The sequence below is a fragment of the Saccostrea echinata genome, unplaced genomic scaffold (assembly GCF_033153115.1).
Source record: "Saccostrea echinata isolate AGI-Se365-2 ecotype Australia unplaced genomic scaffold, CSIRO_AGI_Sech_v1 ptg000014l, whole genome shotgun sequence".
NCBI lineage: Eukaryota > Metazoa > Mollusca > Bivalvia > Ostreida > Ostreidae > Saccostrea > Saccostrea echinata.
Genome location: NW_026889763.1, coordinates 12,729,527 through 12,757,415, shown reverse-complemented (window position 1 = coordinate 12,757,415; position 27,889 = coordinate 12,729,527). Strand labels below are relative to the sequence as shown.

Here is a 27,889-nt window from a genome sequence, read left to right as displayed (position 1 = left end):
AATATCTTTATTCTTTATATTCAATGTATGATTATGTTTTTGTCACTGTTTGGGGGTATATTACCAATATTCAGATGTAAAACGAATATTTTTATCCTCATTCAGAAAAGGAGAAAGTTCAGCTCTGTGTGTTGTCCACAGACTCCATGGCATCGTTATAACAAACTTTACATCCACCTCAGTCTTAGTAAAAATATCAAGTATCATCTCAAAAAGTTTCTTTACACTTACAGTTTGAAAGTCAAAGTTTTTTGGGAATAAAGAAACACTTTCCCTTTGTTTGCGATTCTGATAATAAGAAAGAGTCCAACAATAATTACAATATGGTCCAAACGTTTCCTTGGCTTTTGAGTCCATTTCCACCTTGTTGATTGGTTTTATTAACACTAACACCAGAACTCGCACAGAATTTTCATGTTCTTGAACACCGGTCTGCTCTTTTGGTTTCTGATTTTCGATAACATACACTGGAATGATAATTTTAATCTTCAGTTTATCACCTTTAAAGGTATGAAAATAAACATGTCATAATCTAAAATAAACAAGATGTGTTTGTGAAACACTGATGCCCCCGTATGGCAGCTTATGGCGAAGGTGAAAGTTTCTCAAATGCAAGTTAAAATCCAGGCCAAAAGATAAAAAAAGTTGGTACCCAAAGAAAAGGTCTTGTCTCCAAAAATATACCTCTGAAATTTGAAAACCCTAGCTGCAACTGTTCAAAAGTTATAGCAAAGGTTAAAGATTTTTAAAAGTAAGTAAAACATCAAGGTCATCAAGGTCAAGGTCAAAGTTGTTGGTATCCAAAGGAAGGTCTTATCACAAGGATTACATTTGTGAAGTAAGAATGCCCTAGCATCAACCATTCAAAAGTTATGGCCAAGGTTAAAGTTTTCAAAAGTAGGTCAAACTCCTATGTTAAGGTCAAAGGGTCAAAGTGGTTGGTATCCAAAGGAAGGTGATGTCACAAGGATTACGTATGTGAAGTAAGAAAGCCCTAGCATCAACCATTCAACAGTTATGGCCAAGGTTAAAGTTTTTCAAAAGTAGGTCAAACTTCTAGGTCAAGGTCAAAAGGTCAAAGTTGTTGGTATTCAAAGGAATGTCTTGTTACAAGGAATACACATGTGAAGTTTGAAAACCCAAGCACCAACTGTTCAGAAGTTAGGGCCAAGGTTAAAGTCTCATAAAATTTTGCAAATATGGGTCAAACCCCAAGGTCAAGGTCAAGGGTCAAATATGATGGTACCCAAAGAAAGGCCTTGTCACATGGAATACACATGTGAAATATGAAAGTCATAGCTCCAACCAATCAAAAGTTATGAGCAAGGTTAAAGTTGACAACAGACAGACAGACAAATAGACAAACGGAAAAACAGACAAACAGACAGACAGGACAAAAACAATATACCCCCGGGATCTTTTGATCGGGGGCATAAAAATCACAAAAACTACCTTGGCATCACTCTTTTATGGATTCCTTGCATTCTGTTGAACTTTCATTACCTTAAAAGAGCAAGGATCATCAAATTACTCTTATTTTTATGTGGTATACTCCGTTCTCATTATATCGCGGGTTCTATTGTATCGCGATATTTCCCAAAATTAGGGTACACACTCAGACTATTGAATATATAAACCTAGTAAAAACCATAACGAAGTTCATATTTCGAAAGCTTTAATCTGTTATTATTTCTTATTTCATGTAGATTCAAATGCTGAATTAAAAAAAAATTGCACTTCATGACAGCGCCAATCTTCAATGTATTCCAATACAATGATAGAATGAGACTCTCCATTTTAGGAGGTTATAAGATTTCCTATTTTAAAAATAGACTACGAATTAAACGAAGCAATGTTTGAAAATAATTTGTCATTAAAAAGTTAATAAGCTCATTGTAAGGTTTATGAATAGTTAAAGTAAAAATTTGGAATAACTTTTTTTTACGCAAAAGAAACAAGCATTCTGAGAATATTGCATTAGCAATACTAGTCCGCTACCGGCAAGTGTAATCTGGTTCCCGTTAAAAATCGAAAGTGCCATAATTCCGTCAAAAATCATTGATCTAAAACTAATCAAGGTAAAGTCACCTACCAAAAAATCAACTCAATATCTGCAAGCGTTTAGAAAAAAATTGCGGAAAACCCTTAAAAATTGAAAAGGTCGTAATTCCGTCAAAAATCAAAAAAATCAATCAAAAATCAATGAAGCGGAACGAAATGCAAACTTGATCTGTAACTCATCAAAATGCACTCACATACCAAAAATCAGCTCAATATCTGCAAGCGTTTAGGAAAAAAAGCGCGGAAAACCAAGTGCGACAGACTGACAGACAGGCAGAGGGACAGCTAGACGTACAGACAGACAGACGGACAGACGCAGAGAAAACCTCCGGTTTCACCGATAGTGGATTAATAAGTACCGCAACATATGGAGATACCATTATTTATGTTTATGAGTTGTAAAAACTCATGTTTCATTTGTTTTGATGATTACTTAAATATTATTTTCTTGTTTCTACAAACAAAACATTATCACCTCTAGTTTCCCTGACTGCAGAAAAAGTGTATACACAATAAACTATTGTTTCGTTGTGCGTTTTTTTGGTGTGTGTGTGTGTGGGGGGGGGGGTGGTTGTATTGATGGACAGTGTCGCTGATTCATGACTTCCATTCAAACTTACCCAATAGTTCACTGGCCTCATTGATTTCATTTTCATTTTTAACTTCTTCTAAAAAAAAAAACAACAAAAACATTGTAGTTTTTTTTTAAATTTTAGATTTTATCTTTAAAGAAAGTGTAAAAAATCAACTGTTTTTGTAAAGTTGTATGTGGACTCACCTGACCGTTTGTTGTCTTCACTTCTTACATTTCCAACTGCTTGTCCTTCTAGTAAAATACTTATTACTAGTTATTTCTGCCATACAGAGTTAACATTGTATGTCATTCTTAACATAAGTTTAACAAGGTACGGTCACATGTGTATTTTTTTAATCAAAAGCTTAAAGACATAAAGCAGATCACCAACACCATGAGAATGCATCAGTCGATTTATACTGATGTATTCTCAAGAAGTGTTGGTGATTTTTTTTTTTTACAAGTTTACATAATTATATAGACACGGATCCAATTGAATTTTTTTTAAGTAATTGAAAAAAAGACAGTAATTTGATTTAAAATCTTAACCACATGTAAACATTACTCATACAAAATATTTATACAAACTATACATATATGAGTTATGATCTTTGATACAATTTCTTAAATGTATACATTATGAAAATGATCAATTCATTTTGAGGAAAACACTATTTTAATGAAATAACTACTAATATTTTGATTTCCAAATGTCTTTGCCTGTGATAAAACCACAAATAAGGCAGAGTTATAAGGTAATAACTTTATACCCTCATATAAATAGATAATAACCTCATAAAGTGATTTGTTTAGCACGTCACAGAACTGCATGCTCACTGTGTTCTCCACTGGGCGGGAATGCTGAGATTTCTTATTATTGAATAATTTTTTTATTGTAATATTTGTCCTAAAAAATTAATAACTCAAGGTTCTCAGGCCAGTTTTGTCAAAAATAATGCGGAAGGGAGCTATATACAACATGGCCGTAGGAACGGGGAGGGGGGGGGGGGGAGCTTATCCTTATAAGAATAGCTACTCAGCAATTTGGTTATTCAGAAAGTGAATCTCGTTAGCAAGTTAAATACATTTAACATCTTTCCTCAGAGTTTCCCATCTTCGTTTAGTAATTTCATACACTTTGTAAAAGTTCTTCTGATTTTGTAAATGCTCATAAAGTTCATCGAAATCTGTTTTGATATGCTTCAGAGTCGACAAATAACCAGGAGCGGAATATGATGACCTCCTTTTGAGACAATCCAGTTTTCCAAGTTCTAAATCTATGTGCGTCATTAATGTTGGCAAGATTTTCCATTAACTTATTGTCTGCTTTTGTTTGTGTTGTTGCTTATAATCACATATTTTCGGATTTGTACGTAAATATGAATTTTGAAGTAAGAATAACCAAAACTAAAACAGTCTGAAATTTTGAAATATGATATGGATCACAACATTTATTCAAACCATAAAATTCTATATAAAGCAATTAAAACGTAGTATTCAAGTCGTTAAGATTAAGGTATTTATAATGTATGTCCAAAATTAAGATTCATCTTGTAAAATGTTTCAGAACAAGTTGAAGATTATTTTATGTCTTGATTATTGTAGACTGCATGTCACTTGAATCTAGGAAAACACTCGTATTAAACATGTCAATATACACGGCATTCCTCAAGCTCAAAAGTCAACAGCATCGTCTTTGCTCTTTGTTTTATAAAATAACTGCATCTGTCAAATCCTCAAAGATCACCTAAAAAGTTTTCCTAGATGTGTGGGAAAATATTCTTCCATCTCTCTTCTTGCTGTAGCCGTGTACCATTGTTATTTAAACATCTGTGTTTTTCTGTAATATTACTTTGTTTATTACGGAATGTAAATCATTTTAGCAAGTTGGATCAATTTAATGTCGTTTACAAGACGTCGCCATTTGTCTTCATAAATATCAAAAACCAAACAAAGTTTCGTGTGAGTTTGTAAATGATCATAGAGTTCATCGAAATCTTTTTTGATATGTTCCAGAGTCGAGAAATAACCTGAGCGGAATATGATGACCTCCTTTTGAGACATTCCAGTTCTCCAACTCCCTTGTATGTCATTAATGTAGACAAGATTTTCGTTGCTATACCGTTGACTAATTGTCTGGATTTTTGCTGCACTTTTGTATGTCGTTGCATTGCTTACAATCACCCATACACGTGAGATACCAAAATCGATATCAGTGTAGTTCTCCCTCCCTTCGGTATTATCTACAATAAAACAAAAATACAAAAATTTTCTCTTTCTGTTTATATTGAAAAGAGGATAGATTCATCTTAAAATGGTATAAATTTTGGCTTTCATACACTGCAATATCACAAATTAACACATCATTGACTTCTTTGGTAAGCATTCAGAAAAGAATCACTAAACATATGAAAAATCAAAAACATTGTGACTTATCGTTCGGTTTACTATTTTATACATACTAATGAGTTGTGCACCCTCTCCGTCATTACGTCTCCCAGCATTATATTGTGTCCTTGCAGTCACTGCTGATAAAAAAGATAAAGTACGATAAACATATTTTTTTTCCAAACAAAACATTTTTATACCAAAGTTCGAAATGAAATATTTACGATCTTTAAATTAAAGCTAAATAAAATGAGAATATTAATTTTGTGAAAATTCTATGTAATATCAATCTTGTTTGAAATGAATCATTTCGTCGAAGAATCTGTTAATTTTATTTAAGTAAATATTCGTTTCAGATTTGAAAAAGAGATATTTAGATTAAAAATTTTGATTTATTAAGATTTTAAGTTCACTTTTTGTAGAATTTTCTCACATAATGCATAATCCTATTTAATGGTAACAATTATTAACGAAATGACATATATTTGATTGTTTTACAACTGCCTTTATATAGATGGAATACTGTAGAAATATATAAATAAAGGCATTAAGAATTTGCACAATCTTCGTTATCAACTGATTAGCGTCATGATAAAGTTGTCCAACTCGAGAAAAGCTTCTATATGTATTTGTTTACTCTATACATAGATATGCATGGTTTCTTAAATTACCTGATAAGAAGCAGTGAAAAGCAGTAAGTGTTAAATATGATCATTTCTACGTTTGCAGTATCCAGTTTAAATTGTCAGTGTTGTCAACAAGTGCCCGGTCAACCGGTTAAGCGTCGAAAGATGCGAATATCGGTTAGTTAAACCCATAATCCGTTACTTGGATATACATGTATATAAACAAAAGTAGAAAAAAATGTTATGTTCATAAAAAGTCACATATATATGTCCCCAATTTTATTTAACGTTATTTGACTAGACTTGATCCACAGTTTCACAAATACGGCCGATTTGTTTTGAATATAGTTTGTTTTCATATTTTATCGTATTGATAGTTTTGATTGCAAAGGGGTATACAAGTTGAAAAGGGCATTTGGAGGATCCGTTTAGAAGACCCGAGTTAATTATAGTTACGTTTATTAAACTGCGCTAGTTGTGCAGTACAGGATTAAACAAGATGTCGCTAAAGCCATCAGAATTATAGAATCCAAAATATTTTTAAAAGAATTAAAATCAACAAGGTTAAAATATTTGAAAGGGAATATAGAACACGTTGTAAAAACAGGCAACTATTACGGGACATTCCACAGCAAATTTATTAAGAAACATTTCTGGTTTTGATTGATTGATTTTATGTTGTTTTACGTCCAGTTAGAGAATTTTCACTCATATAGAGAGGTGAAAGGGCTTCAAATTTAGACTGAGTACTAGTAACCGGGTAATCGATCGAAAAAGTTAGCGAGTAACCGGTTACTTAAACTTGACCAATTTGATACAAGTAGTTTTTTTCTTGGACCGCACGTTACCGTGTCTTGCGTTGTTGAATTTTCTCTGCATATACATCTCAGTCCATGATTATGAATAGCCAGGGCAGTAATAATGAGTGCAAAGTGCTCTCAATGTAAAAGATAGATATAACGAACAGTGATCTATCTCATAGGTCCAATAAACAAAACGAATCGTGAACAGGGCAAAAACACGGACCAACCCTAGAACTAACAGAGGTGGGATCAGGTTCCTAGGAGAAAAAAAGCATCCACTTTCGACCTGTCACTACCGCCTTGATCTGTATGTACTGATTAAGAAGACGTAGTATTCCATAGTCAAATTTAGTATAAAAGCAATGATAACAGATTAAATGGTATAAAACAAGTGAAACAAAATACGACCCACCGGTAGGCTGTATTTACAAACAAAGTAATTATTACAATCACAGAATTTGCGAAAAGCTGACTTTAGACGAGGTTGCCGAGATTTTAATATCAACTTTAGTAGTTCCCGCGGTTTAAAAATTGATGGAATTCAGAGCAAGTTCTTGCGTATCGAATTGGCTGGGATACCTTAACATGATAAGCACGTGATGTTAGAATATTGCTACATAAAAAAGGAAGATGACGATGGGAAAGCTGAGGTCGTTTCGTTTGTCATACAGCTTACTTATTAGTTGGCCATTATCCTCTATCAATAAAACATCAAAATATGAAACAGATGTGACAGAATCTGTATTGTCTTTTATTTCGACTTCGAGTTCACTGGAATATATCGAGTTAACATATAAGTGGAAGTAACTACAGTTGAACTTTGGTATCTCGAACACTGATATCTCTTATATCATGGATATGTCAAATGTCAAAGTGATTTTGAAGTTCCAAACGCTTACTTCTTAAGTATTTTATCCTGGATATCTCGAATCCTCGAATATCTTGAAGTTTTTTCTCGCTGCCATCGAGTACCATATAACGAGGTTTGACTATATTGTTCATTAATAAAACGTCCTCGATATATCTAAATTTTGATTGATGGCTATATCAAGAGTTTTCTTCTTTTTATGAACGTTTTCATTGAACTGTATATCTCAAAAAAAGAATTGTTTTTTAAAGGAGTGTTGGTTTTATTCGACACAGATGTCTCCTGACCGTTTCTTTAAATATTTGCTGAAAATCAACAAACAATGTCTGATACGTAAAAGGTGAAGATAACTAGGAGTAAGCATGCCCTGTCGACTGACCGGTCACACCCTATGAGCCCAATGTATTGATCAGGTTGGCGGAGTAGTCCTAAGCAAATTTATAAAAAGCCATGGGCTAAGAAACTGTCTAAAACATGTCAGACAAAAATCGACCCATCAATAAACCGTAGAATTTACGAAAAGCTGACTGAACATGGGGTTGTTGATATCTTTGTTACGTCAACTTATTTGTCAGTAGCTTGTCTGGGTTAAAAAATATATCGTATTCAGAGCATCCTTTTCTGTATCAAATCAGTTTAGAGACATAAACACCATATACGTAATATAAGAATATTACTACATAAGGAAGGGAAATTTCTTAAATGAAAAAAAAAGAAACATCTACACAAGTATAAAGAAACAGAAAAGCAATAAAAATAACAACCATATTGTCAATATCGACACTATTTAAAACTCATGAATTGTAAAAATTGAATGCTAAAATTACTTGTTCAACAATCATAATTTGATATCAATCCAAAGTCGTCAACGATCAGACACTAAGACAATCACCTTAAATGGAATGCATTCTACCATAAAAAAAAAAAAAAAAACATAAAGAAACTAGTACAAAAACATTTAATCTAGGTTGATGAAGTAACTTCATATAGTTTAGGTATAATTCGTTGTTTTTTTTTATTTGTTCAGCAAATAGTATTTTACCTCGTGCTCAGATTATACAATACAATAAATAGAGTAAGATGATAACACACTATTTTGCAATACGATTTTCTACATTGTCAATATGTATAGCTCTGTAATTAACGTATTGTATAATTACAGTAAAACAGTAAATATAATATAAGTTTAACTGAATTAATAACTGCTCATTTGTTCAACCACAAGGGTTTCTCAATTTTGCTTAATGGGAACGAAAATGCATTCAAATCTGCATGGTTTTGGCAAAAATAAAAGTTGAAAAGAACGTATTTTTGACATAAAGGAACGGTAGGAGTTTTTAAAGTTTAGAAAATAAAAGAAATGAATAGTTTGACTAATATCTAATTTATAAAGTGTTAACTTACCATGGTGTTTCTCCCCGAAGTTTGATATTTTCTGATTTTCATCCTTATTTCCCGATCCTCCCACATCTTATAATAGGAAAATTGAAATAATCTAGATACAGTATTTAATCAGCTATATATATATATATATATATATATATATATATATATATATATATATATATATATATATATATATATATATATATATATATATATATATATATATATATATATATATATATCCAAAAAATGAAAAGAAATATCACAGTGTCCGGTAATTAATATGAAAATTAAATATAACAAGGCAACAATGTTAGTAAAACGTAAGCGCTTTCATTATACTTCTTCAGACGTTTTACAATTCAAAACAATTCAAACATGTGACGTTATAACGCTACCTGATGATAACGTCAACAACAATGCAATGACGTCACAATGCTTATAGAGGAAACAATTATAGAGTCTAAGTAAAATTACTTTGCTCATTAATAGCGTAATAAATAATAAAGTCATGAAACAGTCTATATTAAACTATTTAAGGACGGTTTAAAAATCTTGATGAAATGTTTTTCTTTTTCCCGTCTTTCTAAAAGATTTTCTGTTTTGAGTTTATAAAAGGGATAAACTGAGAATTGTCCCTGTCCACAAGTAGCAAGATGTTCACTGAGTTTTATTTTTCTGTACTCGGGTTGGTTGATATGTTGTCTATGTATGCGTATACGAGTGCGTAGTGTGGTCCCCGTTTCTCCTATGTATAATTGTCCGCATCCAGCGCATGTTATACAATAAATAACGTTTTTAGATGCACAGGTCATATCTGCATTGATAGTAAATTCTTTATTTCCGAGTGTAAAAGTACTTCCCTCTTTAATATACTGGCAGGTTCCACAACGTGAATCAGAGCATTTATTGACCACATACAAATTCCGTTGGTGAAATGTAGATTTACACAATATTCTTCGGAGGTTTTTAGGTTGTCTTTTACTGTTGATGAATTTATATTTTTCCAGTACTTTGGACATTTTCTCATCCGTCTGTAGAATGTTGTTGAGGTGACGCACTGTAGAGGTTATATTCCTGTTCTTTGGATTGTATGTAGTTACAAGCGGTAATATTGCAGAAACGACAGTTCAATCGTAATCAAAGAAGCAGACAAGGGTGGAGCAGTAGTAGTTATGAACGCAGAATTTTACAAAACAAAAATATTACAAATGCTCAATAACAGCGAGTTTTACGATGAAATATCAGAGAACAGTGATAAAAAGACAATGCGAAAAATTAAAAACTTAATAAAAAACCACAATACAACTTCCTTTTTAACAGCCAAAGAAGAGGACTTTTTGACTAATTTTGATTTTAGAGAAAGTGCCTTTTATGGACTTCCTAAGATACACAAATCTAAAATAATTAAGGAAGCGATCAAAATACAAAATTCTGCATACATTACATGTAGCGATCCAGAGGATCTTACATTTAGACCTATCGTGGGTGGACCAAAAGCTCCAACACAAAGGCTGAGTCATCTTATGGACATATTACTGAAACCTTTATGTTTAGAAGTAAAAAGTTATGTTCGGGATGATCTAGATTTCCTGAAACATCTTCCTGAAAAAGTTAGTCATGATGCCAAGCTAGTCACAATGGATGTTACTAATTTGTACACTAATATTACTACTTCTCTTGGTGTCAAGGCGCTCGAGTACTGGATTGATAAATATCCACAAAAAATTAATGAGCGTTTCAGCAAAGACTTCATCTTAGAGGCTAGTAAAATAGTATTGGAAAATAATACTTTCTCTTTTAACGACAAACATTATGCACAAAAGAAAGGAACGGCAATGGGTACAAAGATGGCCCCTACTTATGCCACCCTTACACTAGGATATCTAGAGGAGAGGATGTATGAAAAAACTACTCAGTACTTTGACCAACAGACTTCAGAAAATATAAAGAACAATTGGAAAAGATACCTTGACGATTGTTTTATCATTTGGAATGACAGCGATGCGAATCTAGCAGTTTACCTAAATATTATAAACGATCTAGATCCTGACATCAACTTCACAATGGACGAAAGTTTACAAAGCATTCCGTTTTTGGACGTCCTTATAGCAAAGCATGGAGAATATATTTCGACAGACATATACTACAAACCGACAGACACACATCAATATCTCCATTTCAGTTCCTGTCATCCAAGTCATACGAAACGTTCAATCCCTTACAATTTAGCAAGAAGAATCTGCACTATTGTTAGCGACAAGAAAAAAAGAGATGAACGTCTGAATGAATTAAAAAAATATCTGCTTGAACAATGCTATCCTCTTGGAATCATTGAGGACGGAATCAGAAAGGCTATAGAAATCGACAGAGATAAACTTATTAATTCTTCAAAAAGTGACACATCAGATTCTGCAATATTACCGCTTGTAACTACATACAATCCAAAGAACAGGAATATAACCTCTACAGTGCGTCACCTCAACAACATTCTACAGACGGATGAGAAAATGTCCAAAGTACTGGAAAAATATAAATTCATCAACAGTAAAAGACAACCTAAAAACCTCCGAAGAATATTGTGTAAATCTACATTTCACCAACGGAATTTGTATGTGGTCAATAAATGCTCTGATTCACGTTGTGGAACCTGCCAGTATATTAAAGAGGGAAGTACTTTTACACTCGGAAATAAAGAATTTACTATCAATGCAGATATGACCTGTGCATCTAAAAACGTTATTTATTGTATAACATGCGCTGGATGCGGACAATTATACATAGGAGAAACGGGGACCACACTACGCACTCGTATACGCATACATAGACAACATATCAACCAACCCGAGTACAGAAAAATAAAACTCAGTGAACATCTTGCTACTTGTGGACAGGGACAATTCTCAGTTTATCCCTTTTATAAACTCAAAACAGAAAATCTTTTAGAAAGACGGGAAAAAGAAAAACATTTCATCAAGATTTTTAAACCGTCCTTAAATAGTTTAATATAGACTGTTTCATGACTTTATTATTTATTACGCTATTAATGAGCAAAGTAATTTTACTTAGACTCTATAATTGTTTCCTCTATAAGCATTGTGACGTCATTGTATTGTTGTTGACGTTATCATCAGGTAGCGTTATAACGTCACATGTTTGAATTGTTTTGAATTGTAAAACGTCTGAAGAAGTATAATGAAAGCGCTTACGTTTTACTAACATTGTTGCCTTGTTATATTTAATTTTCACATATATATATATATATATATATATATATATATATATATATATATATATATATATATATATATATATATATATATATATATATATATATATATATATAAAGCACTAAAAACCAACAACACTGTATATCCTAAGTGTCGGATCTACTAAGTAGATACAATGTCACAGATGGAAATTTATATAAAGCACTAAATATGACCAACGACACGAACAATAATAATTGTCAAATTTTCGGGACGACCTGTCCCTTCCTCAGGACAAAGAAAAAAGTTAAGAAGTCATAAAAACAAAGGAAATAGAGAAGCAAAAACAACTAGCACTACTACTAAACTACCAAACACTAAATATTTACAATGTTACATGTTTAATTTGGAGTTTATAAACAGTTGTGAACAAAGAAATCCGGAGCGCTATGAATCGCGTCCGGTCTATCGGGTGTACCCTGGTGAAGTGTGATTTACATAATTGAACGAATTAATTATCGCTAATTAATTACGACCAACAGTAAATCGTACATTGTCTTATTCTCTCAAAATAGCGTAACTCTACATGAGAAAAAGAAATTAAAGAAAGATAATAAGGAAGGACAATTTTGAAATATGAATTTGGATATAATATAAATTTGGAAATCGGAAAAAAGAAATAAACAAAAATGTAAGCTGTTAATATTTGGGTAGGTTGTTCCAGGATTGCTAATACGAATTAACGGTAAAGTTTACACTATATAGAGAGAATGAACTTGTTTGTTACAATCCGGGATTGGGTCTAGTTCACGTTCATCCTGGTGAAGTCATTAAGTTTGTTAATACCATTAGGGCGGAATGACTTCAGCCTGTGCATCCAGAACTTTTCCTTGCCTTTTCTCTGCGTGTCTGTCCATCTTGGATTATGGTCAATAACCACTACTGTCATGTCCTCCCATTTGTGACCTTCAAGGTTAAAATGTTCCCCAACGGGTTCATTGATTTTTTTTGGTCCTAATGGTAGAACGGTGATTATTGACTCTCCTGCGGAGATCTCCTGTTTCACCAACATACTGTTTGGAGCAAACTTTGCAACCGATGAGATAAATGCAGTTGTCTGTTTGACAGGACAAATTCCCTAGTATTTTGTAGCTGCGGCCTGTAACGGGGCTTTTAAAGCTGTCTGTGTCAGAGCTGTACTTACAGAGAAGACATCTTCTGTCAGAGCAAGTTTTAAAGCCCCCGTTAGGTAATGGATTGTCCAATCTGGTTCTTACTACCATGTCCTTTAGGTTCCTCGGGCGTCTGTATGCAGCCAATGGGGGCTCCTTAAAGACCTCTGCCATACGTTTATTTGAGTGGAGAATTGGCAGATTCTTTTGAAGGATACCGCTGAGGTTCTTAAGGACGGGATAGTATGTGGTTACCAGAGGGACCCTGCCGCTATTGTCTTTTTCCTTGTAGCGTATTAGGTTTTGCCTGTCATGTCCCGCCATCTCATCAATAGCAGTTTGTACGGTGCGGGCATTGTAGCCTCTCTTGCATAAGTCGGACTTAAGGAGACCGCTATGTTCTTGATATAAGGCAGGGGATGAACAGATGCGCCGAATTCTGGTGGCTAGACCCTTAGGCTATCCCTCACTGATAGCATGTCCCAAGCTGATCTTGATGAAGCCCACAATATTATTGACACCTATAATATGGCCCTAACAAATGAACTCAACAAGACTCAAAGAAAGAAATTTCTCCGAGACTGTGTTCCACAGACCAGGAACAACCGATCAGAGGTCCGAGTAAACAAAACACGTAAACCCGCTCGAGACGCTTCAAGCGCTTAACGACAATCGCGAGGGACGGACCCTCACAAACTCCTGACGTCTGCCCAGTGCTCAATAGATCTAGTGTTCCTCTCTCCGAATCGGAGACCTCACTTCTTTCCAAGGGGCTGAATTTCTGTCCCACGCCACATGAGGTCGACGAAAAACAAGTCAGAGAGGACACCCGAGCTTTCTTTCGGAGACTTCGGTTGAAGGAGCACTTTTCTAGAAAAGACTCCGAAGTTGACTCATATGATTCTTCTCAGCCACAATTGCACGACCTAGAGGAACACAAACTCTATCGGCCAAAAAGTGACTGGGAACCTGCACCGGGCAAATGCGGAGCACTTGAGTCGTATATTGACGCCGTTGAGTCAGACATAGAGAAACTCCTTTCTATGCCAGACAAGGCTCCCGACAATTTGAGTAAGGAAGAGAGATCCGTCTTACAATCATTAAAGAATCGGGATGACATTGTAATCAAGAAAGCAGACAAAGGCTCTACAGTAGTAGTACTTGATAAAGAGACGTACATGGCGGAGGCCCATAGACAACTCTCAGACGAACGTTTCTATAAGAAACTGGACTCTGACCCTACTAAAGAATTCTCCACCGCCATCACCAAAACTCTTGACGAAATGTTTGAGAAAAACGAGATTGGTATCAACGTCTATGAGACACTCAATCCTATTGACTGTAGACCAGGACAATTTTATCTGCTTCCTAAGATACACAAAGAAGGTATGCCAGGTCGCCCTATAGTTAGCGCTATTGGACACCCCACGGAGAAAATTTCTTTAGTAGAGAAGCTGTTCATAAAATGGCATAAGAGATTCAAAAATAGTTTTCACCTCCTCACCGAATATAGTATTCCTATAAGAAGTAGAGAGAGTGTGTTAAATTCAGACGAATGAAGAACGCTATGGGTCACGATCGACGTCAAATTTGTGTATTCTTTGCTCCTTACAATGTAATGCCACCTTTCGAGGACTGAAATTTGAATTTGACAAAAAAATATGAACAGTGGTGAATTTTAATCATCCCTCGGTCAAGAGTGGTTTGCAAGATTTAAAAAATGAGATGCTTAAGAGACGCGTGTTAAGCATATGGGTAGTACAATGTACTCAAAAAAATGATCATAACGTTATAAGAGATGTAAATTACGCTTGCTTTTGTGCGCCGACGTACACTTATATATGCTTTCTCTATTTTTGCACTATTTTCATATTAAATCTGTCATTATTATGAAACTTGAAATTTGTTATCATTAAATGTTGCTTTTTACAACGACAAGAAAAGAAATTTAATTTAGCAAAGAGAAATTAAATTGTTTATCCTGTCTACTTAATCTTTAATAAAACTTGCTTTCATATTAATTATATGTTTCTTTTTGAACAATCCTAATTTTGTAATTTTTAATTAGTGTAATCGCCATTAAAGTGGAAAAATGAGTGATTCATTCACTAGGTACTGTTAAAGAATATGGGTGTTTTAGTGAATTCACCAATATCTTAAATACTTTGAATATACAGGAATTCGAAATCAAATAGAAGAAATTAATGCACATGTACCTATATAACATTTATCCTCCGGGATAAATTGTTTGTACATGTAAAAGAGGTATATATTACTGCTACTTATAATTGATTGCATGAAATAAGGTGATAACGAACAGTATACAAGCTCAAAAGTCCATTAAAACAATACATATCGGGAGCAGAGCAAACACAGACCCCCAGAAACATCATAGGTGGGATCAGTTGCCATGAACGAGTGAACATTCCCTGCCGACCGGTCACACCCGCCGCGTACTCCTTGTTATGATCGGGATATAACGGAAAAATCCGTTGACAATTCAGTGTGTAAATAATGATCTAATAAATAGTATGAAAAACGACAGTCAGCAAGTGACTTAATGATAGATTGAATTGCTGACAAGGTCATTGTATGGACCATAGAACTTGTGAGATGATGACTTTAAACGAGACTGTTGATATTCTTCTTTCATCAACGATATGACTCTGATACAAACACGAAGATAGGTAAACTATAATGTTCTTTAAAATTAAATGAATATAAATTTAATATTCATTTCCATTTATATAGTTTTAAGATTGATCCCTTCAGTGTAATAGTTACTGGAAAAATAATTTAATCTCTAGTTACCTGTATCATCGAGTGGAATATCTTCCTCTGTTTTTTGATTGTTATCTGAAATACGAATCAAAATATTGAATTATTATAGAGATATATAGTGTAATATTTTTTTGAATTGGGTTGATATTTGATGACTTGTTATTGTTGTTCATGACATTTGTTTCCTTGTCATTTTGCTAAATGTTTCATAAAACGCTGTAACATACCTCTCATAATTTTCAGTAGACATAATTTTAAAACATAAAATGTTTTAATTTCATGTTTAAATTCATTTTTTCGCAAGAATTTGTCTGAAGATCACAATATGACAGGCAGTAACTCATTTATTTCCACAAACTTTGAAACAATTTTCTTTTATAATTATTGGGTAATTATTTTTAAAATAAATAAAACTACGCAGACTCATGATCAGTATTCATATGCATAAAAATCCTAAGATTTTTTTTAGATATACTGAAATTTCTCGTGTACATTTTTAGCTAATGAAATATATGGAGATAACGAAAAGTATTCAAGCTCAATACAAATCAGGAGCAGAGGTGGGAATAGGCGCCATGGAGGAGTTAACATCCCCTGCCGACCGGTCACACCCGCCCTGTGCTCTTTGTCATGATCGGGAAATAACGGAAATATCCCTAGACAATTCAATGTGTAAATAATGGCTTCACAATTGGTATGAAAAACGTCAGTCAGCATTTGACTAAATGGTTGACTGTATTTGCTGGAAGATCATTGTATCAACCATAGCACTTGTGAAATGATGGCTTTACACGAGACTGTTGATATTCTTGTTTAATCAACTTGTTTGTCAATAACTTTCTTCGTTTTAGAAATTGTTTGTACGTAGAGCATGTTCTTGGGTATTGAATCAGCTGAGAGATATTAACCCCGTATGCAGGTGATAAGGGTATATTGGTACATATGTAAGGAAAGTTGACGATTGAAAAGTTAAAGTCATCACGTTTGTCATAAAGCTTTGTTGTAAGGTTACCATTAACGTTCTTTTTCTAGTAAAATATCCAAATATGAAACAGATTTGTCAGACTCTGTGGTATCTTTTATTTCAAACTCACTGGGATATATCAGACATATGAATGGAAATAGCTATTGTAAATTGATAATACGTTGACGATATATCTAAATATCAAGTTGAAGGCCACGGCAAGTGTTTTCTTCTTCTCACGTGTAAGATTTTGAAAAAAATTCTGATCCATATGAATACAAAGTAGGAATACAAATACGATGCTCAAAATTTCTAAGCAACATGCTTAGTAATACTGTTAAGTTATTAATTGAATATAGTTTATGTACAGCGTCATTGCTCTCAGTACGACGTCATCTCTTCCAAAAGGAGTAAAAGAGTGAATCAAGGTTTCCAATATTCGATGAAATAATGCCTCCTAACATTCAAGATATACATGTAGGTCTATTATATAGTGTACCTTTCAAGTAAATTATGTAAAAAACACATTGGCACCATTTAGGCCCCTTAGCTGGTTGCGTTTCATTGACGATATAGAGATGAAGTGGGTGGAATGCCGCAAGAGCCTCGAAGCATTCATTTCGTTTGCCAACACCTTCCATCAGTCTATCAAATTTACTGTAGACGTATCTAATTCCAAAAACATATTCTTAGATACTACATCTACCTTGATTGATGGCGAAATCGAGTTTAGTCTCCACACGAAACCCACCGATTCCCACCTTTATCTCATGCCGATTAGCTGTCATCCCCTACACACATTCAAGGGTGTGCCTTAGGGTTTTGCTACCAGAATTCGTCGCATCTGTTCATCCCCTGCCTTATATCAGGAACAGAGCAGTCTCTTAAAGTCCCATTTATGCAATAGAGGCTACAAAGCCCACAGCGTACAAACTGCTATTGATGAGATGGCAGGACACGACAGACAAAACCTCTTACTCTACAAGGAGAAAGAAAATATCAGCAGGGTCCCTCTGGTAACCACATACCATCCCGTCCTTAAGAACCTCAGCGATATTCTTAAAAAGAACCTGCCAATTCTCCACTCTAACAAAAGAATGGCAGAGGTCTTTAAGGAACCTCCATTGGCTGCCTACAGGCGCCCGAGGAACTTAAAGGACATGGTAGTTAGAACCAGATTGGACAATCCATTACCTAAAGGAGGCTTTATAGCTTGCTCTGACAGAAGATGTCTTCTCTGTAAGCACAGTTCTGACACAGACAGCTTTAAAAGCCCCGTTACAGGCCGCAGCTACAGAAATCTAGGGAATTTGTTTTGTCAAACAGAAAACTGCATATATCTCATCAGTTGTAAAGTTTGTTCCAAACAGTACGTTGGGGAAACGGGAGACATCCGCAGGAGAATCAATAATCACCGTACGACCATTAAGACCAAAAAACTCAATGAACCCGTTGGGGAACATTTTAACCTTGAAGGTCACAAATGGGAGGACATGACAGTAGTGGTTATTGACCATAATCCGAATTGGACCGATGCTCAGAAAAAAGCGAGGAAAAGTTCTGGATGCACAGACTGAAGTCATTCCGCCTTAATGGTATCAACAAATTAAATGACTTCACCAGGATGAACGTGAACTAGACCCAATTCCTGATTGTAACAAACAAGTTTATTCTCTCTATATAGTGTTAACTTTACCGTTAATTCGCTTTATCATTTCTAGAACAACCCACTCATAGATTTTTTGCTTACATTTTTGTTTATTATTTCTTTTATCCGATAAACAGTCCTAAAACATTTCCAAATTACATTTATGATACATCTAAATTTTCTTTCTTTGGTTTCTTTTTATTATGTAAAGTTAAGCTATTTTGAGAGAATAAGACAGTGTACGACTTACTGCTTGGCCGTAATTAATTAGCGATAATTAATTCGTTCAATTATGTAAATCGCACTTCACCAGAGTACACCCGAGAGACCGGACGTATTTCATAGCGGTCCGGATTTATTTCTTTACAACTGATTATAAAATTCAAATTCAACATGTAACATTGTAAATAAATAGTGTTTGGTAGTTTAGTAGTAGTGCTAGCCGTTTTTGTCTTTCTATTTCCTTTGTTTGTATGACTTCTTAACCTTTTTTTTCTTTGTCCCGAGGAAGGGACAGGGCGTCCCGAAAATTTGACAATTTCTATTGTTCGTGTCGTTGGTCATTTTTAGTGCTTTATATAAATTTCCATCCTTGACCTTGTATCTATTTAGTAGATCCGACACATGGGATATACAGTGTTGTTGGGTTTTGTAGTGCTTTCTATATATATATATATATATATATATATATATATATATATATATATATATATATATATATATATATATATATATATTACACGCACACCGCTCCCTCATTCACACAATAATTTACCATTGTCTGTATCTGTATTTTGACGTTTTCTTTTATACACCAAGATTATAAGGACTCCGAGCAAACATATCAAGATGACACCTATGGTTATTCCAACTATGGCGGCTAAAGAGAGAATATCAGTCGAGGACTCGTCTCCATGATACTCCACTGACCCCAAAGTAGTTTTGTTCGTGCTTATTTCATGTAATGTTGTTGTAGTTACTGTTGATCTGAAATGTCATTTTTTTTAGATAAATTGGTAAAGTTATCTAATTATCAATAAAAAAGAAATATACATTTTGGAAGAAAAGATTCAGAACTTACACTGATTTTGTGGGTGAGGCTGCTGATATGTTTTCAAAACAAATAGGGTCTGTGAAAAAATTAGATATTATTAATGTAATGGATTCCTCAAAACTTTTATTAAGTGTGTATGCCAAAGGCCATTTCCTTGCTTAAATAAACAATACTGTCCCTTGTGGCCTATTAAAGAGTAAGATTACTTTTCCTTTTATGCGTCACAATATATATAATATATATTACACAAAAGAAACACGGTTAGCACACTGTGAAAGCTTTTGTCAGGAAAATAAGAGTCTTTTCATTACAATAAAGATTTACTAAATAATATTAAGTCATAGAATCGAATGTTAGAAGATTTCGCTAGGTATGTGGGTGGGGAATTTATTTAAAAATAAAATACAATTCAAATATAAGATCCCACCAACGCAATCTGGGGCCTGAACCTTATGGACACAAATTTCACAGTTTTGTAGAAAGCCCATAGCTTATTGTCATGATGTCATCAATTATCTTTAATAATGATCTGAACCCTCCCTCCCCCCCCCCCCCCAAGTTACATGAATTTCACAATGGTCATCGGTAGAATGATAAAATTTCATATTTTTTTTCGTTGTCCTTAATTAATAATGTTGCATATGCATGAAAAAAATTGATTGAAATTACTTAAAACATTGCAGGGAAGAAGCTAATAATGTTCAAAGAAAGGCTTGTGTTGACGCATATCACGCAACAGCCGCACAACAAACGATTATAACCGATGGAAAAGGATAGCAAAAAGTCACCCGACTGACCTTTGTAATTAAAAGAAATTTAATCAAAAGGTGCAAAAAAACCCCCACTGTTTCTAGACAAGTTTTGAAAAAGATAATAAAATTTAAGAAAGAAATCTCATCGTTACTCTCTTTCCAGAAAGAAATAACATGCAGAATATTTAGTCTTATAATATATTTTCTATCATTCTTGTTGCCCTTATTATGTGCTAAACTGAAAACTCTCTTAAAGGGGCATAGTAACACTCATATAGTTTACAATTTGAATTTTTCAATTTATGTTAAAAAGACAATTAAAAAGTCTTAACTAAAGAAAACGTTATATTTAGTGACAACGCATTCTTTATAACCTTACACACCAGTATTTGTCAGTAAGTATGGGTTCAAAATTTTGAGGGATTTTAGGTTCAAATCTGTGGCAATGTCCATTTAATAAGAATCAATTAAATTGAAATAGAAAAATAAAATAAATAGTTTATTTACAGACTACGAGAAAAAGAAACAAACTTCAACTTTTTGTCTAGGTTTTGTGTTCATGTTATATGAATAAGTGTAATAGCAATTTTTCTTTCAGATTTTTTCTTAATTATTTCTTGTAAATAAAGCAATTTAACAGGATAAAAGTCTTACACATAAATACAGCATTTGACTGATACACAGAGGCTGGACAGGCGGGCTCAGGACATCCAAACACGTCAATTTTGGACACTTTCTGGTTAAACTCTGGACACTTCTCTGATTTATTAAACAATTAGAAGTTCAAAATTGACTGTATTGCATAATATGGTAATGATTTTGATTGATTTTTCAGAAAAAATCCTTAAAAGGAGCCTTAAATGCAGTTTCAACACCATATATAAAAAGTCTGTTAATCGGATTTTAGATATTTTATAGAAATAAAAATATTGATACAAATAAATAGAGAACAGAGAATAATTCATGGCAAAATTTGTATCACAGCCCATATCAACCCGAGACTCCAATATCAGCCCGAGGGCCGAAGGCCAGATGGCTGATATTGGTCGACATATTGGTTGAGGAATCTATTTTGTCATGTATTGTTGTTTTTATCATATATTTGAAAATAGTATCATAAATCATATATAAGGTTGTAAATTAATTACCAATTTTTTATATAATTGAATGTGTTATGTTTTTGTTGAATATTCGTTTCTAATTTTTTTTTCCAAAGGCAATGCATTTAGCGATAAGAAATGAAATAACTATAAATTAAACAAATAATTATTTTGAATAACATAAAATATCTCTTGAAGTAAAATTACAATTTAAATAAACTTCATAAACAAATAGAAAATGATCTGAGGTACTCCGAATGAAAAATACAGAGATGTTCCGGAAAGGTGTGATAAAGGGTGAAATAAAGGGTGCTGATACAGGGTGTGTAATACAGGGCGCGTGCCTGTGTTCAATCAGGGATGCAAAAACTGTATTATATAACAAATATATAATAATTGTTTTTAAACAGAGACGTCTTTACAAGTCTCTGATTAAATTCGATGTAAGACGTGATTTACTTTTCAGAAATAATTAATTTTCAGAGATACAATCGGCTCTTTTTTAATTAATTTTCAATGGTTTGGTCGCTGGTTTACTTTTCCGCGATTCGACACTTAATTCTTTTCCGCGAAAAAGCCTGCTTTTCTGCGACAAATCATACATGTGCTGCGATTTCTCAATTATATATATATATATATATATATATATATATATATATATATATATATATATATATATATATATATATATATATATATATATATATATATATATACAGTTTTGTTGGGTGTATTAGAAATAAAAATCACAAAATATTTACTACAATCGCTTTCGTCATGTTAGGATCTTCAGGCAGTTAACAGTTGTATAACTGCCTGAAGAGCCTAACATGGCGAAAGCGCTTGCAGTAAATATTTTGTGATTTTTTGGGACTTTTATTTCTAATATATATATATATATATATATATATATATTCACACACACACACACACACACACACACACACACACACACACACATATATATATATATATATATATATATATATATATTACGATGGCCGATATGAGCCGTCAAATTACAAGTAAGAGTAACTCTATTATGTACGCAGAATTAATTGACTTTAGCAGTAATACCTGTATCATTTTGTACATGTACATCTTTGTCAATGACAAAACGCTTGTACTGAATCTGAGGAATGTTAAGTAGTTTCAAATGTATTCTGTAATGTTATGTAGAAGGTTTTTGATGAATTCTGCTCGAAGTCGGCTAAAAAAGAGCACAATTAGTGCTCATTACAATTCCAACAGTTTGTTGGAAAACCTTGTCACCAAAGACTACATAGATGTTCTCAATAAGAAATCCAAGTAACCTGTTAATATCAACTTCAAAGTACTTGTGTGTCGAATCAGAGCAATTTTTAACAGAGTAATTTTCTTGATGACCAATCACAAGATAACGGTTTTCGGACTGGTCATTTATACACTGATTTCGGACTGTCCATACGGATGACGTCACTATACCCAATATCAAGGAACTGTCTGAGAATCCATATCTCGTGTCAGACCCACGTGCAAAAATCTATATCAAACTGGAAGTAATTTGTATGAATTTTGTAACAAATGAACTTGATTTTTTAAAAAGATAATGTAATATTATTCTAATTTATACAAAATTTGTTGGACTTCATTAGTTTTGAAATGCTTAAAATAGGCTCTATTGGATTTTAAAGAAAAAAAATGGCATATCCATGCACGAAATATTCTAAAATGAATTTATGTGAACTTATATATCAAATATGTATTTATATAATAAATTAAATATTATTATACATACGAAAGCCCCCAGACTGATAAAGGTCCATTCGGACTGATATAACATGGAATTTACCATGTAAATGCTCTCTCTCTCTCTCTAGTTGTATATATGTACATAATTTCATAGCGGCGTCAATAGATTTTGGCATGATAAAGAAGTAATTTTCAACAAATAAATATAAGAATAAGTGAGAAGCACTTACTTGGCTGTATTAATATGGGGGATAAACACTGTTCTGTGATGACTCCATTTTCATCTCTTAGACAGTGGTAGTAGTTATGATCTTGACACTGAAATCCATGTGAAGCCCTTTCCCACTCACTCGATGTACTTGGGCAATTTATGGATTTTACACCTTCATATATTGTCACCAGTAGCAGATTACATAGGAGTTCTGACCACCGTAGCATGTCTATTTCAAAAGATAAGTGATAAAAAAAAAAACATTATCGCCAGCAGATAACACTCACCCCTACCAATGTGTTCGAAACCTTTTATTTTTCGTATTCTGCAAATTAAAATATTTGAGGATTTTGCATTAGATCTGGCCAGATTTAGTGCGACTAAAGCGAGATTCTGATAGATAGATAGATAGATAGATAGATAGATAGATAGATAGATAGATAGATAGAGAGAGAGATAAATAGATAGATAGAAAGAGAGAGAGATAAATAGATAGATAGAGAGAGAGAGAGAGAGAGAGAGAGAGAGAGAGAGAGAGAGAGAGAGAGAGAGAGAGAGAGAGAGAGATAAATAGATAGATAGATGGATGGATGGATAGATGGATGGATGGATGGATAGATAAATATCGGTAGATAGATTGATAGATAGATGGATAGATAGATAGATAGATAGGTAGATAGATGGATAGATAGATAGATAGGTTAATAGATAGATAGTAAATTTCAATAAATTATATTACAGATATTATATTAGAAAAAATCAACAACAAATAAAATAAGAATCAATGTAGATAATGATTGCAAAGCATACTGCTTATTTTTACCTGATTAAAGTCAAAATATTTGCGAACTGTATACTCAAAACTGAGTAAAAGTAAGATAGAGGTTTGGAAAAAAGTATTTGTCAGTTATACCTATAATGATTTTAGTAATGAAAATTGTTGTTAGTTGAAACATGATAGAATCCCATTGTCAAAGTTGTTGAGCCAAATTTAAGAAATACTTCTTTTAACAGTGATTTGCAAATATTATTATATATGATTAAAGTTATCACTAATTTTTTCTTTTTAAAGACAATGCACTATACAGCTTATAAAAGTCTGCCCCCTCCTTAAGTATAATAAAGTTTGGGTTTTTTTTTTAATAAACAATGAAAATTTTCATAATAATTTGCATAATTAAAAAATACTAAGATTTTCAAGTGATTCGAATTTACCTAATTTTGTTGCACTCCTGGCGTTTGATATGATTTTTATTTGAATCAAGATGTGTTTGTGAAACACTGATGTCCCCGTATGGCAGCTTATGGCGAAGGTTAGAGTTTCTCAAAGCTCCAAGTGTCAAGGTCAAGAGATCAAAAATGTTGTTACTCAAAGAAGGGACCTGTGTCAATGGATATACCTGGTAAAAATGAAAGCCCAAGCACCAACCATTCAAAGGTTATGGTCAAGGTTAATATTTTTTAAAAGTGGGTCTAACTCCAAGGTCAAGGTCAAGGGGTCAAACTTAATGGTATGTAGATGAGGACCTTGTCATAAGAAATACGCATACAAAATATAAATGCCCATTTACTCACTATTCAAAAGTTATGGCGAAGTAAAAGTTTTTTCAAAAGTAGTTAAAACTCCAATGTTATGGTCAAAAGGTCAAAATTATTGGTATCTCAGAAGGAATGTCTTGACACATATACATGTGAAATTTGAAAGTCCTAGTACTAACTGTTCAAATTATGGCCAAGTTTTTTGAAAGATGGTCAAACTCTAAGGTCAAGGTCAAAATGTCAAAAATATTTCCACCCCTGGAAAGGTCTTATCACGATGAAAACACACGTATAGTATGAGAGCCCTAGCACCAGCTGTTCAAAAGTTATGGCCAAGGTTAAAGTTGGATAATTTTTTGCAAAAGTGGACCAAACTCCAAGGTCAAGAGGACAAAAGTGTCAAAAAGTCAAATATGGTGGTACCCAGAGAAAGGTCTTGTCACAAGAAATATACATGTGAAATATGAAAGCCATAGCTCCAACCAATCAAAAGTTATGGGCAATGCTAAATTTTTTGCGGACAAACAAACAGATAAACAGACAAACAGACAGACGGACAGACAGGGCAAAAACTATATACCCCCGAATCTTCGATTACGGGGGCATAAAAAGTAGACTTCAAAGTGATTCTAAATTAATAGTATCTTATTTTGTTGCACTCGATCATGACTTCTGACATATTAAATAATAAATATTTTAAAATTCATAAAAAACAATGACCCATCCAAGTTTTGTGACGCATTTCTTCATTTGAAATATTTACACATTCCAGGTGTGTTTTTCAAAGACTTTTTTTGACTCAAGAATATATAGAAGAAGAAAAAAAATTATTTTATATTACATTTTAATTCATGTAAAGTCGCCCGCATAGTGCAGTGGTTAGAGCTTCTGCTTTAGAGTCGCAGAGTAAGGAGCTGATCCTAGCGTTGCCGGTTCCATTCCGGAGACCGGTTCTTTGGATGAGACCGTATAAACCGAGGTCCCGTGTCGCAGGAGATGTTAGCACGAAAAAGATCCCTTACTGTTCAATTGCCAATTATAGATATAAATTTGCAGCCCTTCACCGGAGAGTGGTGGCGTCTCCATATGAGTGAAAAATTCTCACGAGGGACGTCAAAAACAAACAAACAAAATAATTCATGGAAGAAGCACAAGTAGCACATACGTTAAACTATAAGTATTCTATTTGTCAAATATTGGTTGAATTAATACATAATTGGTCATTAATTATATTTTGAGATGTGGGTTGCAATTCTGACCATGGACATTCAAAACTTGAATTGTGAAACATAAATCACATCTGAACATGATATTTTAGTGTTTTGTTAAAAAAAAAGTCGCAATTTTTTTTTAAGGGAAGATATAAACACCCTTGAATTGATCAAATTGAAGAAGAGATATGCATAAATTTATTAAAAGTAAGAGTGAGGTAAGTTGAAAATTGTCAATTACTTAAAAATGTGTTCGAAGAATGCATCTAAGCATTGATTCCACGATTTATATCTTTTTCAAAAAGTGCGTTTAATTCTTAACTTTATATTCTGAATATATTGTATATGTACAACATACCATAATTTTATTAAAGACAGAAGGTCAAATGCATTTAAAAGGTTTTTCTTGAAAACTATTTTTTTGCGGAAGGATGTCAAACAAATGTAATGGTTTGGGCCTGGGTAGCTGATATCCACGGCCCAAACCATTACATATAGAAATTGTTCATTTCAATCTTACAGTACCTTTTAAACAACTCCTAAATTAAGTAACTAGTTTGGCACAACTATGTTTTCAAACATCCGACAATCCGTGGAGACTAAAATCTAAATACTAGTAACTGAATTTGAAATTAAGCCAACTTTTTTTTTTATGAAAAGACACATGGTTTTCACATATCCGAACATGACAAGGAGCACACGGCGGGGTGACCGGTCGACAGGTGATGCTTACTCCTCCTTGGCACCTGGTCCCACATCATCTCTTGATTTATATTGTTTAAATGGACTTTCGAGCTGATTACTGTTTGTTATCTTCATATTTCATGTAAAAATAAAACATGACATTCGTGCATTTTTTTTTAAAATGGCATTACTCCTACACTAAATTTTAGAAGTATACTTATCTTCAAGTGCAAAAAGTCACGATTTATATTTTAAACTTCAAGGATTTTTTCTAACCAATACTTATAATAGCAATCTGGAGAATTCATTTTGACGAAAAGTATTAGGGTATCATGTTAATAATATTTTTCTTAAATAGCAGTAGTTCAAATCAATATTTCAAATGTTTTTTCTAAGTGGAAAAAAGGTAAAGTTTAACTGTTTTTTTTACTAAGAAACGAGGCATGTGTCACTCTTATTTCTCTTTACTATTTTAGCTCTTTATCTCAGTAGATATAAGAAATGTACTTCTTGAGAAACTGACAATACAGTACTATCAAGTGCGTACCTCTTTAATTGAACAATTATAGATTATATTAACTGTAATGTATTGTGTTTCGTGAAGATGAAATTTATTACCTTTTTTTTAACGACCTGAAAGATTTACTCCGTAAATACTGATGCTTTGAAAAGTGTAACAGATGTTATTGAATATAAAATATATGTGTGTCTTAAGGTTCATAAACCCTCTCAGTCTGCTCACTCACATAAAATGTTTCTTTAACTCTTGTGTTTTTTATGTATTTTTAAAAGTAAAATACAAACAATTATAGCATACCTTGGGCAAATTGGACAAAAAAGACACTTCAACTTGACAAGATAATAAAGGAATAATAGACTTTTATGTCATTTAGAGTTATCTCCCTTATTAGAGTATCGATGAACCTTAAGCTTTTTATTCTGTTAAAATGTATAAATCAGACGATACTGTTATAATGGCTGAAAAAGATGTTGATCTTCAAAATACGTTGAATTCTTTTGTATCGAGCGTTCACAAACGAAACTTATTTTAAATATAGTAAGTCAACTATTTTAACATTTTAAGGGTCTATTTAAAAGGATTCTACTATATTGCAATTGATAATGTG

General features: G+C 33.2%; 2 protein-coding genes and 1 long non-coding RNA gene across 3 annotated transcripts in view; 1 reads left to right on the top strand and 2 right to left on the bottom strand.

The window, feature by feature from the left end:
* The window catches only part of LOC133186758 (proline-rich transmembrane protein 1-like), a 304,313-nt gene that overhangs the window by 28,653 nt on the left and 247,771 nt on the right, over nt 1-27,889 (top strand). The gene's annotated exons all lie outside the window — the stretch shown is intronic.
* On the bottom strand, nt 1,454-2,888 carry LOC133187233 (uncharacterized). The gene is made up of 3 exons (XR_009721154.1): nt 2,840-2,888; nt 2,682-2,729; nt 1,454-1,503 (listed from the first exon to the last, which is right to left on the bottom strand). It is a non-coding gene; the product is annotated as an uncharacterized LOC133187233 (long non-coding RNA).
* On the bottom strand, nt 4,132-10,229 carry LOC133186503 (uncharacterized). Its single transcript, XM_061321737.1, has 4 exons — nt 10,178-10,229; nt 8,725-8,790; nt 5,098-5,163; nt 4,132-4,878 (listed from the first exon to the last, which is right to left on the bottom strand). Exons 1-4 carry the CDS (start codon nt 10,227-10,229, stop codon nt 4,496-4,498), a joined length of 567 nt encoding a protein of 188 aa, XP_061177721.1. The 3' UTR covers nt 4,132-4,495.

What these genes read in the sequence shown, in the direction of transcription:
- LOC133186503 (XM_061321737.1), bottom strand. Translation starts at nt 10,229, where the DNA reads ATGACTCAGCCTTTGTGTTGGAGCTTTTGGTCCACCCACGATAGGTCT. An exon ending in CACCCACGATAGGTCTAAAT is followed by an intron (nt 8,791 to 10,177) that starts GTAAGATCCTCT and finishes TCCTATTATAAG; the next exon opens with ATGTGGGAGGATCGGGAAAT. An exon ending in CTTCGGGGAGAAACACCATG is followed by an intron (nt 5,164 to 8,724) that starts GTAAGTTAACAC and finishes CTTTTTTATCAG; the next exon opens with CAGTGACTGCAAGGACACAA.